Here is a 15,539-nt window from a genome sequence, read left to right on the forward strand (position 1 = left end):
TTTTTCAAATTATTGAATAGGTAAATGGAGTTACTTGTATTATGTTTTCTGTTGTGCTTCCTGGGTTTTGTTGTTGTTGTTACTGTTATTTTGGTTTTGTTTGTTTGGATATACACTCTGTTTTACCCTGCTTCTACTTTTTGGATTCTTCTTTGTAGAGATCATTCATAATTTTGGACTGTATCCTTTTGTGTCATAAATAAGCAATTGTATAATGACCTTCAAAAACTCTTACTATGTCTAAGTTACAATGGCTATAAACTAAAATAAGACCTGTTTTTACCTAGTTTTAAAAGTTTTCTTTGTTTTTCCATGACAATGACTCAATTTACTAGTAGAATTTACCTCTTCTAACAAAGTAACATTAACATTAAGTAACATTACTTTAAATGGCTAAAGTATAAAAGGCAGTTCTCTGATTTTTTTTTTTTTAACAGGTGATGCAGAAGATGGGGAAGAATATGATGACCCTTTTGCTGGGCCTCCAGACACTATTTCATTGGCCTCAGAACGATATGATAAAGACGATGAAGCCACCTCTGATGGTATGTGACATTTTCCCACATAACTCTGACACTCACACAAAACAATGCTATATATATATAGGTGTTAGTTTTATGAGAAAGCAGATGAACATAGAGGCTTCGGTTAACTTACCTTTACCAAAACCTTTTAAGGAACAGAAGAGCTCTCTCTAGTGGTTCTAGTGAGGTTTTCCTAAGTATGTAGTTGGTTCTTTTTCTTGGAAATTTTCTTTACTAAAATTTTTGAGAGAGTGCCTGTATCATCATATGAATATTATTAGTAACAGCTTGTTAGTTAATTTAATATTATCAGATTCTTGCTTGATTTTATTGTGCTACTTAAAGGCTTACTGTATTATTTATTTTATAAATAATAAAAAAGATTTTTGATCTATTTTTTTCTGAAAACTTTATACAAAATGAGTTAATAAAATATTAAGTTAATTTTCCGACATTGCCTCTTCACATTGAGACAGGTTTTTATCAAATGCTTCTTTTAATACACATTTTCATTTTTATATTGTCACTTAAAAGTGCACCATATTATGCAGTAATATTGCAGTGTTTGTATTAACTGAATTAGTAATAAATTTATCTCTTAGTAATTTCTAAAAGCTATTGAATGTTGCCAAAGTTATGAAACTTGTTTTTAGTGGAGTATGTACTTTCTCTGTTATAGCCATTGGGTACATCTGCATTATAGAAACCTTATAAGGGTAATATATAGTTATAAATTAAGAATGTGTATCGATAAATTAGTCATGCATATTAATTTGTAGCACTCAAAGTTTCACATAGACATAGAAATGAATAATACCTTCTGCCACTATGTGATGATCAAACTGTGCAGTTCCATCTCTAAATACAATTGCTGAATGAAAATATGCTTCCTGCAACAGAGCACTCCACATTTTATGTTATCCAGATTATTCCCTTTGGAAACATAAATTGCTTTTATGAGGTATAAAATTATGTCTATTGCAGAACAGGGATAAGTCAAGTACATGCATAAGTGATAAACATTCTAACCACTGATTCAGTACAAAACAATCTTTTTTCATATCCAGAACTTTGTACAAAGTGTAGCAATAATAGTCATATCTATTTTATGTTGTATTTTATGCTTCGGCAAACATTTAATTTCTATTTTTAAAGGGAGGGTTTTTTTTGCTGTTATATTCACTTTCTGTCTTTTAAAGAGATAAACATTTCTTTTCTCTTCACCAAAACAGAGCATTACCCTTTCCAACCTCATCTTCAAAAGCATTTCTACTAGAAAATGTTTTATAATCAAAGAAATAATATTTTCAGGCAAAACAATGAATTATTATTTAAGTGTTACTATTTTTCAGACACATTACAATTGCTTTATTTCTCTGTAAAATGTTGGTATATATGAATGTATGTGTGTATACACACACACAGACAGAATATTTATACTAAGAGACATGCAGAGAATATATTCATAGACTATATATACATAGTTTCTTAAAATAGCATAAATATTTTGATATACAGGGGAGTGCTATGTGTATTCTTGAAAAATTTGCAACCTAAAAAGAAATTCAACAATTAAATATCTATGAGAGCCAGAAATCCTCTAGTAGCTTGTTAGAAAAAGTAAATTATTATTAAATTATAGTGCATTTACATTATTGTGTTTTCTTTTTAATAGTAAATAATTTATCATATATTTTTATAACCAGATATTCAGGAAATACACTAAAAGATTGTTGTTAAAAGGTTATTTTATTGATTTTAAATATTATTTAATAACATTTATATGTAACATCAAGTTTTTTTGTTAATGGTGCCTATTCATTAGTGTTTAAGCAATTCTTGAGCAGATTAAAACTTTTACCTGTAGTATTACTCATTTTTGATATATAAATAATACTATTTTTGATACTTTCACATTTTCTTCTAAGAATATCATTATTAAAATTTTTAAACTACCACTTGGACATTTAATATTCACTCTAAAATATCATCTCAATGTATCAGTTTTTCTCTCTTCAGCTTAGATTTTGTGTGTGTTCTCTTTCCTTTGATGAATAAATTTGCTTCATTATGTGACCTCAGTCCAATAATATATTAATTATAAAAAAGATAATGCATTTAACAATAAGCATAACCGAATTAGCACAGGTCACCAAAAGGCCTTTTGTCAAATCAGATTGTTGTTTTGTCCTTTTGACTTTTACCTTATGGAAGGCACTAACAAAGTATCTGAACCTCAATGGGTTATAAACTCTAAACATGATATGTATTTTTCATAATGCTAATGTAGTTTTCAAGGTACTGAAAAGGTCAAACCTGCACATCTCTATGTGCATTCCAAGCCTGTCTTTTGCTTTAATATTTCTTTTTCTCTGTTCCTCTGGTTCAAAAGTTCACTCAGTTCCCAAATGGCCACCTAATTTTCCAGTTATTCCCTCAAGCCATATGTGTTTTGGTTTCTTTATGGTTTATTAGGTACTGTAGGAAAGTAGCATAAGTTATATCTTCTAATGAAATTCAAGCACACTTCAGTGATGCTTCGACTTGATTGCTGGTAGCAATTAAATCACAGCCAAAGAGAATAATGCATAATCTTACAAAGTCCAAGCACCGTATAGAAATTGAATGGGGATGAAAACAACAAAAAGAAAGTTTCCAAACCCTGCCAGGTACGTTGTTTTCAGCCTGCCTCTTTTTTTTTTTTTATTGGCCAACTGCCTGATTGATAGCAAAATCATAACTTGCTGCATGCTAACAGGCAGAGTTCACTTGTAGGTTATTGTGAGCTGATAAAGGGTTAGATGCAGTTTTGATTTTCGCATTGGACCTTGGTACACCAGATTAATGGAATTTCAATGAGAGACTAGAGTAGCCACAGCTTTGTCAGAGAAACAGATGGAGATTCTATAGTCATGTCTACTCATTAATACTAGTTGCCTGAAAGGTGTGCTGCTTCTCTATACAAAAGAGTTGATATAATTGATTTTTGAGTTGTACGTTGGAAAAAAGTACCTTATTGATTACTAGAATTGTAACATAGATGGTGACAGATTTTTGTATAGCTCATAGCTTAAAAATATTGTACTTTGTAAATTTTTCTTTTCCCTCTTTGAAAATGCTTCTTATGTTTTATATTTCTTGAGAAGAACTACATTTTGAGACCAATAGCAAAAAAAGAGAGAATGACATGCCAAATTACCTTTTTAGGAAAAAGAATAAGAGTCTGTATTTTATTTATAAATGATTGCGTGACTGCTGTTAGAGTTTCATTTTGATATCCTATTTAGAAGAAAGTATACTTATTAGAAGTTTCATTTTATTAGCTTTATGCTTTATTTTTTTCTGGAAAACAAAAAAATGATAATAGTTTCTAGACTATTGTAGATCACTGTTGGAAGTTTTATGCTATCATGTGGCTGGATATATTGGAGTTTCAATATAAATGGTGCATGTCAGTAATCAGATAAAGTTAAAGATAATGAGATTTACAACCTGAAAGAATATCCCTTTCTGTACACTTTAAAATGTTTAGGCACTAAGGTGGGTAGATAGAGAGTAGACTTTAGACACCATATAATTACTTGGGTTTCCATTTTTCTATTCTGAAATCATTTTTCATTCATTTTTGTCATTTGTGAAAGAAAGCTTCTAACTATATAGCACTGTGGAAAATCCCTAAGGTAAGGTGAAAGGATTCAGTGAGCTAGAAGATATGTATTGGCTCTGCCTGTCGATGATAGGTCAAAGGATCCCAGTAGATGTTTGTTACAAATCTGATTCAGTCCTAGACCATAATCACTTTGTGGATAAAAATCTGAAACCTCTAGGGTGTGAATACAGGAAGGCTAAAATGAAGCTGAAAATATAAAACAGTCATTTATTGTCCTGGTGTCTTTCTAACGAAAAATTTCTGAATAACCTAGGTTACTGAAAGGCTGTGGGCATTGCAAGACATAGGTTTGTATGAAGAAATTTTTTTTTTAGGAATGGAACTATTTTTTAAATCTCAGGGATTAAGAAAAAGGCTGAACTATTTTTATCATAATTTATAATATTAAAAATGTTTTTTTGGTATACTTTACAAAAATCCAGTGTACAAAAATTTGGATTAATAAAGCATGTAAATCATTTTTTTCCAACAGATTTCTTTAGAAAGATTGTCTCCAGGTTGCCTATAAATAATTAGCTCTTAGAAAGTGTCTAAAACAGGCTTAGATATAAACCTGTCCATGTGCACAACATAAATTTAATGTACCAAATTTTTGAGGAAGACCTTTTTTGTGTAAAATTAGGTGTAGCACTAATCAGTTCTTACAAAAGCCACGAAATAGATGTTTTACTTTTCTCTCGTATCAGTAGAGTGTGAAACAATGTTTAAAACTAGAAAAAAAGGTTTTTTTCAATAACTTAGCATTTAGGATAAGTATGAAACAATGTTGAAAACTAGAAAAAAAATTTTTCAGTAACTTAGCATTTAGGGTGTTTTTAACCCACTATCATATTTTTGACACATAAAATTATCTTTTGTATTTTGTTCTAAAAAATTTAATTAGTTTGCAACTTGCACATATTTTTGCATATATAACATGTATTAACATTTCACTCTTGTTTTTAAAATTTTTGGGTTATCTTAATATGCCAAATTGCTAGCTTATATATGTTTTAGCAGTTTAATAACAATGATTATTTTAGTCATTGTGCTATGTGTATAGCACAGTTTCAAATATTTTGGTGGAAGGGAAGGGATTATAGTTGAGGAAATGACAGAAAGTAGAGGACATATTTTTAATCCTCAAGGTATGTATTGTGCAATTGGGGATATAAAGTACACAGATGTAAAATATTTTTGTGATACAAAGGTATATATTAGTAAATAAAACACATAGCCATTGAGAATTATCTTTCTAAGTTTTTATGCTATTGATCGGGAAAATTCATCAGAATAGAACAGAGTGGACAGATGATACTATAACAAAGTGGACTAGATATGAAAGATTGCAAAGGTTAAATAAAACTCAACATTATGAAAAATAATGCATCTTTAATTCAGCAAATTAGCAGTTATTTACACAGTACATGAAGAGGAGAACAAGATACTTGGACAGGGCAATTGGGGGTGAATAAGATAAAGTTCCTATTTTTAAGAAAAATGTAATCTAGATGGCAGGAGAAGATAATCACCTAGAATAAGGTAACTGGCAATCTAGGTTATATTAAACCAGATTCCAAAAATAATAAATACTACGTGCTACAATATTCAACTGATTTAGTCTATACCAGGCAAGTAGTTGGTTTCATTGATTTTACTTCCTGATGTATTGACTGAATCAGCCATATGTTTTAGCATCCTGTCAAAAAAACCACAGCATAAACTTTATGCCTAAATTCTAAGAGATTGTGGAGGGAGGGCCTTTTATTTAAGTGAGTTTTATGTGGGTCTTGAGGTTTGTTGCAGAGAATGGGAAAACTGAAAAGAACTTTTGGAGTTCAAGCTCAGAAACCAGGTTTTCATTATAATTGATGATAACTTTATTGTCAAGGACAAGTTGCTTAGGCCTTTTTGGATTTTTATTGTCTGGTATGTGAAATGAAGAGTTTGAACCAGGTAATTGCTTAGACATTCCCTAGAGCACTAAATGCTTGTGTCCCCACATTTCAGAATTAGTAAATTGAATGGTGGCAGTGAGGTGAGGTGATCTGCGTGGAGAAGATATGGGTGACGACCAGAGGTGGTGTTGAATAGGAAGGAGTGGAGGGGGTCTTGGAGGTAGGTACATGATTTATAGTAGGAGCTGAATGCCAAATTAAGGAATTTACCTTTGATTTGGTAGTCATTAAGAGATCCCTGAAGGAGTATACTGAAGTGAGGGATGCAGATTTGAGGGATATTGTCCTGGCAGTTAAATGTAGGTTAAATTAAGGCATAGAGACCATCTAGTGGAGGTAGCAAGCTAAATGCTTTGCTACATTACTAATTTTTAATCATGACAGTATCTCTATGAAGTAGAATACTATCACTGTTTGACAAATGAGGAAACCTAAGAATAGAGAGGTTAAGTGATATGCCCAATGACATATAGCTACATAGTGGCGGAACTGGAATTTGAATTCATGTCTGTCAACTGTAAGGATCATGCTCTGCTCTTAAAAGAGTTACTTCTTCCCTCTTCCCCAGCTAGCATACTGCTGTGCTGCTTTTGATTAAGGGAGTGTTGATAAGACTGGTTTAGAGAGGTGGATATTGTACTGAAAAGGAAGTGATTTTCTAGCCCTTTCCTACTCAAAGTATGGTCAGTTGACCAACAGTATCAGCATCATCTGGGAGCTTGTTAGAAACGCTAAATCTCTGTCTCCACGTGATATAGTTTGGATGTTTATCTCTGCCCAAATCACATGTTGAATTGTAATTCCCAGTGCTGGAGGTGGGGTCTGTTGGGGGGTGTTTGGATCATGGGGGCAGATCCCTCATGGCCTGGTGCTGTCTTCGTGATAGTGAGTTCTTGTGAAATCCGGTCATTTAAAAGTATGTGGCACCTCCCAACCCCACTCTCTGTCTTTTGTTCTTGCTTTTACCATGTGTTGTGCCTGCTCCCGCTTTGCCTTCCACCATGATTGTAAGCTTCCTGAGGCTTTCTCAGAAGCCAAGCAGATGTCCAGTGCCATGCTTCCTGTGCAGCCTTCAGAACCATAAGCCAATTAAACCTCTTTTTTTTTCTTATTATTATACTTTAAGTTCTGGGGTACATGTGCAGAACGTGCAGGTTTGTTACATACGTATACATGTGCCATGGTGGTTTGCTGCACCCATCAACCCGTCATCTACATTAGGTATTTCTCCTAATGCTATCCCTCCCCTAGCCCCCCACCCCCTGACAGGCACCGGTGTGTGATGTTCCCCTCCCTGTGTCCATGTGTTCTCATTGTTCAACTCCCACTTATGAGTGAGAACATGCAATGTTTGGTTTTCTGTTCTTGTGTTAGTTTGCTGAGAATGATGGTTTCCAGCTTCATCCATGACCCTGCACAGGACATGAACTCATCCTTTTTTATGGCTGGATAGTATTCCATGGTGTATATGTGCCACATTTTCTTTATCCAGTCTATCATTGGTGAGCATTTGGGTTGGCTCCAAGTCTTTGCTATTGTGAACAGTGCTGTGATAAACATACGTGTTCATGTATCTTTATAGTAGAATGATTTATAATCCTTTGGGTATATACCCAGTATTGGGATTGCTGGGTCAAATGGTATTTCTGGTTCTAGATCCTTGAGGAATCGTCACACTGTCTTTCACAATGGTTGAACTAATTTACACTCCCACTAACAGTGTAAAAGCATTCCTATTTCTCCACATCCTCTCCAGCACCTGTTGTTTCCTGACTTTTTAATGATCACTGTTCTAACTGGTGTGAGATGGTATCTCATTGTGGTTTTGATTTTCATTTTTCTCATGACCAGTGATGATGAACTTTTCTTCTTATGGTTTTTGGCCGCATAAATGTCTTCTTTTGAGAAGTGTCTGTTCATATCCTTCGCCCACTTTTTGATGGGGTTGTTTGTTTTTTTCTTGTAATTTAAGTTCTTTGTAGATTCTGCATATTAGCCCTTTGTCAGATGGATAGATTGCAAAGTTTTTCTCCCATTCTGTAGGTTGCCTGTTCACTCTGATGATAGTTTCTTTTGCTGTGCAGAAGCTCTTTAGTTTAATTAGGTTGCATTTGTCAATTCAGGCTTTTGTTGCCATTTCTTTTGGTGTTTTAGTCATGAAGTCTTTGCCCATGCCTATGTACTGAATGGTATTGCCTAGGTTTTCTTCTAGGGTTTTTATGGTTTTATGTCTTGCATTTAAGGCTTTAATCCATCTTGAGTTAATTTTTGTATAAGGTGTAAGGAAGGGGTCCAGTTTCAGTTTTCTGCATATGGCTAGCCAGTTTTCCCAACACCATTTATTAAATAGGGAATCCTTTCCCCATTGCTTGTTTTCGTCAGGTTTGTCAAAGATCAGATGGCTGTAGATGTGTGGCATTATTTCTGAGGCCTCTTTTCTGTTCCATTGGCCTATGTATCTGTTTTGGTACCAGTACCATGCTGTTTTGGTTACTGTAACCTTGTAATATAGTTTGAAGTCAGATAGCGTGATGCCTCCAGCTTTGTTCTTTTTTGCTTAGGATTGTCTTGGCTGTATGGGCTCTTTTTTGGTTCCATATGAAATTTAAAGTAGTTTTTTCTAATTCTGTGAAGAAAGTCAGTGGTAGCTTGATGGGATAGCATTGAATCTATAAATTACTTTGGGTAGTATGGCCATTTTTCATGATATTGATTCTTCCTATCCATAAGCATGGAATATTTTTTCATTTGTTTGTGTTCTCTCTTATTTCCTTGAGCAGTGGTTTGTAGTTCTCCTTGAAGGGGTCCTTCACATCTTCTGTAAGTTGTATTCCTAGGTATTTTATTCTTCTTATTGCAATTGTGAATGGGAGTTCACTCATGATTTGGCTGTTTGTCTATTATTGGTGTATAGGAATGCTTGTGATTTTTGCACATTGATTTTGTATCCTGAGACTTTGCTGAAGTTGCTTATCAGCTTAAGGAGATTTTGGGCAGAGATGATGGGGTTTTCTAAATATACAATCATGTCACCTGCAAACAATTTGTCTTCCTCTCTTCCTGTTTGAATACCCTTATTTCTTTCTCTTGCCTGATTGCCCTGACCAGAACTTCCAATACTATGTTGAGTAGGAGTGGTGAGAGAGGGCATCCTTGTCTTGTGCCAGTTTTCAAAGGGAATGCTTCCAGCTTTTGCCCATTCAGTATGATATTGGCTGTGGGTTTGTCAAAAATAGCTCTTATTATTTTGAGATGCATTCCATCAATACCTACTTTATTGAGAGTTTTTAGCATGAAGGGCTGCTGAATTTTATCGAAGGCCTTTTCTGCATCTTTTGAGATAATCATGTGGTTTTTGTCATTAGTTCTGTTTATGTGATGGATTATGTTTATTGATTTGCATATGTCAAACCAGCCTTGCATCCCAGGGACGAAGCCAACTTGATTGTGGTGGATAAGCTTTTTGATGTGCTGCTGGATTTTGTTTGCCAGTATTTCAATGAGGATTTTTACATTGATGTTCATCAGGGATATTGGCCTGAAATTTTCTTTTTTTGTTGTGTCTCTGCCAGGTTTTGGTATCAGGATGATGCTGGCCTCATAAAATGTGTTAGGGAGGAGTCCCTCTTTTCTATTGTTTGGAATAATTTCAGAAGGAATGGTACCAGATCCTCTTTGTACCTCTGGTAGAATTCGGCTGTGAATCCGTCTGGTCCTGGGCCTTTTTTGGTTGGAAGGCTGTTAATTACTGCCTCAATTTCAGAACTTGTTATGGATCTATTCAGAGATTTGACCTCTTCCTGGTTTAGACTTGGGAGGGTGTATGCGTCCAGGAATTCATCCATTTCTTTTAGATTTTCTAGTTTATTCGCATAGAGGTGTTTATAGTATTTTCTGATGGTAGTTTGTATTTCTGTGGGATTAGTTGCGATATCCCCTTCATCATTTTTTATTGCGTCTATTTGATTCTTCTCTCTTTTCTTCTTTATTAGTCTGGTTAGTGGTCTGTCTATTTTCTTGATCTTTTCAAAAAACCAGCTCCTGAATTCATTGATTTTTTTGAAGGTTTTTTTGTGTCTCTATCTCCTTCAGTTCTGCTCTGATCTTAGTTATTTCTTATCTTATGCTAGCTTTTGAATTTGTTTGCTCTTGCTTCTCTAGTTCTTTTAAATGTGATGTGAGGTTGTCAATTTTAGATCTTTTCTGCTTTCTCTTATGGTGATTTAGTGCTATAAATTTCCCTCTAAACACGGCTTTAGCTGTGTCCCAGAGATTCTGGTACATTGTGTCTTTGTTCTCATTGGTTTCAAAGAACTTATTTATTTCTGCCTTAATTTTGTTATTTATCCAGTAGTCATTCAGGAGCAGGTTGTTCAATTTCCATGTAGTTGTGTGGTGTTGAGTGAGTTTCTTAATCCTGAGTTCGAATTTGCTTGCACTGTGGTCTGAGAGACTGTTTGTTATGATTTCTGTTCTTTTGCATTTGCTGAGGAGTGTTTTACTTCCAATTATGTGGTCAATTTTAGAATAAGTGCAATGTGGTGCTGAGAAGAATGTATATTCTGTTGATTTGGGGTGGAGAGTTCTGTAGATGTCTATTAGGTCTGCTTGGTCCAGTGCTGAGCTCAAGTCCTGAATATCCTTGTTAATTTTCTATCTCGTTGATCTAATATTGACCGATATCATTGTGTGGGAGTCTAAGTCTCTTTGTGGGTCTCTAAGAACTTGCTTTATGAATCTGGGTGCTCCTGTATTGGGTGCATATATATTTAGGACAGTTAGCTCTTCTTGTTGCATTGATGTCTTTACCATTATGTAATGCTCTTCTTTGTCTCTTGATCTTTGTTGGTTTAATGTCTGTTTCATCAGAGACTAGGATTGCAACCCCTGCTTTTTATTGCTTTCCATTTGCTTGGTAAATATTCCTCCATCCCTTTATTTTGACCCTTTGTATGTCTTTGCATGTGAGATGGGTCTCCTGAATACAGCACACCTATGGGTCTTGACTCTTTATCCAATCTGCCAGTGTGTGTCTTTTTTTTTTTTTTTTGAGACGGAGTCTCGCTCTGTCACCCAGGCTGGAGTGCAGTGGCGCAATCTCAGCTTACTGCAAGCTCCACCTCCTGGGTTCACTCCATTCTCCTGCCTCAGCCTCCTGAGTAGCTGGGACTACAGGTGCCCGCCACCACTCCTGGCTAATTTTTTGTGTGTTTTTAGTAGAGATGGGTTTCACCGTGTTAGCCAGGATGGTCTCAATCTCCTGACCTCGTGATCCGCCTGCCTCACAGTCTGTGTCTTTTAATTCCCAGTTACGGATTTTTGACCCTCTGCATACTTTTCTGGTGCTGGGTGGTAGGGAGTCTAGAGTTATCTGACACACTGCTCAGCTTCTCTCTTCGTTGCAATGCTCACGGAGAAGGCTTCTTTGGGAGCTAGTTCACTTGCTTAGAGAATGAGAGAGTGGAGTTTGGGATTTAGCCCAAATACACAAGCTTTTACTGCCAGCTGCTTTTGAGGATGGACCCAAGGGTTCTAGCTGCTTTGATTACAGTTCTTTAATGAGTTCTTCATCATTGTGTATCTTTGCTTGTAGCATCTCTGAGTCTTCTCTTTGTGAAAACTAGCACTTATTCTCCTTGGTATCCTCCTGGGCTTAGGTGTCCTCTGCTGTATCTTCATTACTCCAGTCTCATCTGCTTTCCAGTTGCAAGGAATTACTCAAAAATTTTGGTCCACTTTCTTTACCCTTTCTTGATTACCAGTGTTATTAAAGCTTTCTTCTTTCTTTCTTTTTTAGAGATGGGGTCTTGCTGTGTTGCTCAGGCTGTCCTTGAACTCCTAGGCTCAAGTGATCCTCCTGCCTCAGCTGAGACTACAGGCATGCACCAGCATGCCTGGCTCAAGGCTTTAATCTTTAAAAACAAACAAAAGGAATTTCAAGGAAACTTTAGGAGGAAAGGTTGATGCTTAGTCTGTGCTTCCTTTTTAATGACACCAAGAGGCTGATGTATCCTAAAACTTTTTCATAACAAGTCTATTAGAATAATTGGAAGAAGTAGCTCCCTGGCCACCAGTCAAAGGTAGTCCAAATAAGTATGTCAGTCAAGCCTTAGATATAGTCACTTAGAGTGAGTACTAGATTTCTAGAAGAACCAAGATGCTATAAGCAATAGAAAGGAACTGTTCCTTCCTGTAAAAGGACTACAGTCTTGTTTTGGGTAAAAGGTATGCATATCTAATAGTTGGAAACCTTACCAACTTTGTTCAGTTACAGAAATGTGTGGCATTGACCATAAATACTCTAAGAGGTTAAAGAAGGAAGAAGCTGTTGCCAACTGGTGTCAGTGGATAGATGTTTTATGGAAGAAGTTGGAGTTTGAACTAGAATTTAGTAAGGGTGGATAGAAATTTAATTAGTAGAGAATGGAAGGAAGACTACTTTCTACATAAGTTAAGGGAATGAGGGACAAGGGGAAATGGAGCTGGAAACGACCATAGTTTGATGAACCGTGGAAAGACTAACATGACTGAGAAAGGTTGGAAAATGGGAGATGAGGATTGACAAGGGTGGCATGTGAAAAGTTTTGGCTCTGGCTTCAGGTATTTATTTTAGAGTGACTAAGGTATAGGATAGGACATACCTTTGTCACTCTAAAAATGAAACATAGTAGTTAAGAACAGGTCATACTGCCTGGGTTCAAATACTTCATTACCTGTCTCTGTGACCTCCAGCAAATTTCTTAACTTTTCAGAGTTTTCTCATCTGTCAAATTAAGGATAATAATAGTATCTATAACCTATGGTTATTCCTAGGATTAAGTAGGATAAAGCATATAAAAAGTTTAGACTACTTCCTGACACATAGTAAAGACATATTAAATGCGAGTTATTATTGTTATCCAGTCAATTTTAGGGATTATCTTAAATAAATTTTCCTTTTTGTGTTTGACACAACTGTTTGTGAGTGTTGTCTAACTCCCATACTATATAGCTCGTATGTTTTACTGGCTAAGATGAATTTTGTAGGATTTGCAGTTGGAAGTTTTAGGGATTCCATATACACAATCATTTTTTCAACAGGGTATTCTGTGTTGAAAACTGTTAGTGGTTAAATTTTCTATAGCAAATATATCATGCCTTTTTCTTGAACTCTTGTACTTCTTTGTGCCTTGGCTTCTTTCTGTTGAGTAATGAGCATATAAGAATAAAGAAATTTTATACCTGGAAAAATTTCATACATAGGCATCATGAGCCTTGGGAAGGAGTCACTGTATTTGATACATGAGCTCGATAGCTAGTGACTAAAAATTTACAAACTTTTAAGAGCATCTGAATGAGTTTGGACTGCATTAGAAGATCACTTATGAAGCTATATATGAAAATAAGCGGGGAAAAAATGGTCCCAAATTATTAGGAAACAAGGCTGCCAATCAAAACCTCATAATTCTCATTCAAGAACTGAATGGTATAATGCTAAAGACAATAACAAATCCAAACAGAAAAAGTAGTACACATAACTAAAATGCAGGGCTGCAAAGTCAGTAGTAGCAAATAAATGCCCTGTTAATAAATAAGCCCAGAGAGGATTAGGGCAAAACTGTTTATTATTTTTACAAAAATTAAACACAGAGAAGGTACCATTCTCCAGCTTTCATATGTGCTTATCAAAGTATTTCTTTTTCAAAACTCAGAGTTGATATCAGGGTCCTTGCTTCACACTTGAGGAAAAATTGAGTATGCTATAGATTTAAAAATAACATAAATACTATTGAAGAAAATATCTCTGCAAGGAAGTTATAAGAATTAGCTCAGGTAAATTATTTTCTTGAGCTCATTATATATGAATACCACATCGATTTACAGAATTGAGGGTAAGACTTAAGCAATTTTAAAATTAAACCTTCTAAAATTATGGCTTGAGAAGACATGCATTTATTGAGTTAAAAGAGATTATTTTGATTTTACATAGTTTACCAACAGTTTAGGGGTAGGTACTAGGATTCTTAAAGTATTTTTTTTTACTCACTTTATTGAGATATATTTAACCTTAGAATATACTAATTTAAAGTATACAATTCAGGTGGTTTTTAATATGGTCACAGAATTATGTAAGTATAATCCCAGTCAATTTTAGAACATTTTCATCTCCACAAAAAAGAAACTCCATGCCATGAATAGCCACTCTCAATTTTCTCCTAACCCTTCTCCATCTCCCTCAGAGGCCTAGGCAACTATGAATCTAATTTCCGTTTCTACAGATTTACATAATGTGGATATTTCATATAAATGGAATCATATATCAGAACTTTGTATGTCTGGCTTTTTTTACTTAGCATAATGTTTTCAAGGTTCATCCAGCATATTACTAGTTCTTTATTCCCTTTTATGGCCCGATAATGCTTCCTGTGTGGATGTGCCACCTTTTGTTCGTCCATCCTCAATTGATGGACATTTGTGTTGTTTACTCTTTTTGACTATTATGAATAATGCACATTTGTGTAAAACTTTTTGTGTTAATATAGTTTTTCATTTTTCTTGAGTATATACCTAGGAGTGAAATTACTGGATCATATGGTATATTTCGGTTTCATTTTTTGAGGAATTGCCAAACTTTTTCCAAATGACTGCACCATTTTATGTTCCAGCCAGTGATATGTGGGGGTTCTGATTTGTCCACAATTCTCTTCAACACTTACTGTCTTTTTTATTTCGGCCATCCTAGTGAATGTGAAGTGGTATCTTACTGTAGTTTTGATTTGCACTTCTGTAATGACTAATAATGTTAATCACCTTTTTATGTGCTTATTGGCCATTTGTATGTTTTTGGAGAATGCCCACTTCAAATTCTTTTCTTATTTTTTGTTTGGGTTGGCTTTTTATTGTTTTTTGTTTGTTTGTTTTGAGCCAGAGTCTTGCTTTGTCACCCAAGCTGTAGTGCAGTGTGGTATGATCAGGGCTCACTGCAGCCTCTACCTCCTGGGCTCAACGAATCCTCTCAACTCAGCCTCTCAAGTAGCTGAGATTACAGGCGCATACGACTACACCCAACTAATTATAAATTAATTTAATTTTTTTGTAAAGACAGGGTTTCACTTTGTTGCCCAGGCTAGTCTTGAACTCCTGGGCTCAAGCAATCTTTTCGCCTTGGCTTCCCAAAGTGTTGAGCCTCCCAAAGTGTTGAGCACAGGCATGAGCCACTGCACCTGGCCTATTTATTGTTAAGTTCTGAGTTATTTATATATTCTGGATACTAGTTGCTTATCAGATATATGATTGGTAAATATTTTCTCAGTATCTACAGGTTTTCATTTCACTTTTTTGATGGTATCCTTGAAGCACAAAAGTTTTACATTTTGATGAAGTTTAATTTATCTGTGTTTTCTTTTATCACTTGTACTTTATTTATTT

General features: G+C 35.0%; 1 protein-coding gene across 3 annotated transcripts in view; it reads left to right on the forward strand.

Annotated features, from left to right (window-relative positions):
* Positions 1–15,539, forward strand: part of SKAP2 (src kinase associated phosphoprotein 2) — a 274,043-nt gene that overhangs the window by 95,567 nt on the left and 162,937 nt on the right. For all 3 annotated transcript variants that reach the window (XM_063667455.1, XM_054495186.2, XM_063667456.1), the window contains one exon: positions 438–545. In XM_063667455.1, coding sequence (XP_063523525.1) covers positions 438–545 — 108 coding nt within the window. The remainder of the gene's footprint in view (positions 1–437; positions 546–15,539) is intronic.

The sequence above is a fragment of the Pongo pygmaeus genome, chromosome 6 (assembly GCF_028885625.2).
Source record: "Pongo pygmaeus isolate AG05252 chromosome 6, NHGRI_mPonPyg2-v2.0_pri, whole genome shotgun sequence".
Taxonomy (NCBI): Eukaryota; Metazoa; Chordata; class Mammalia; order Primates; family Hominidae; genus Pongo; species Pongo pygmaeus.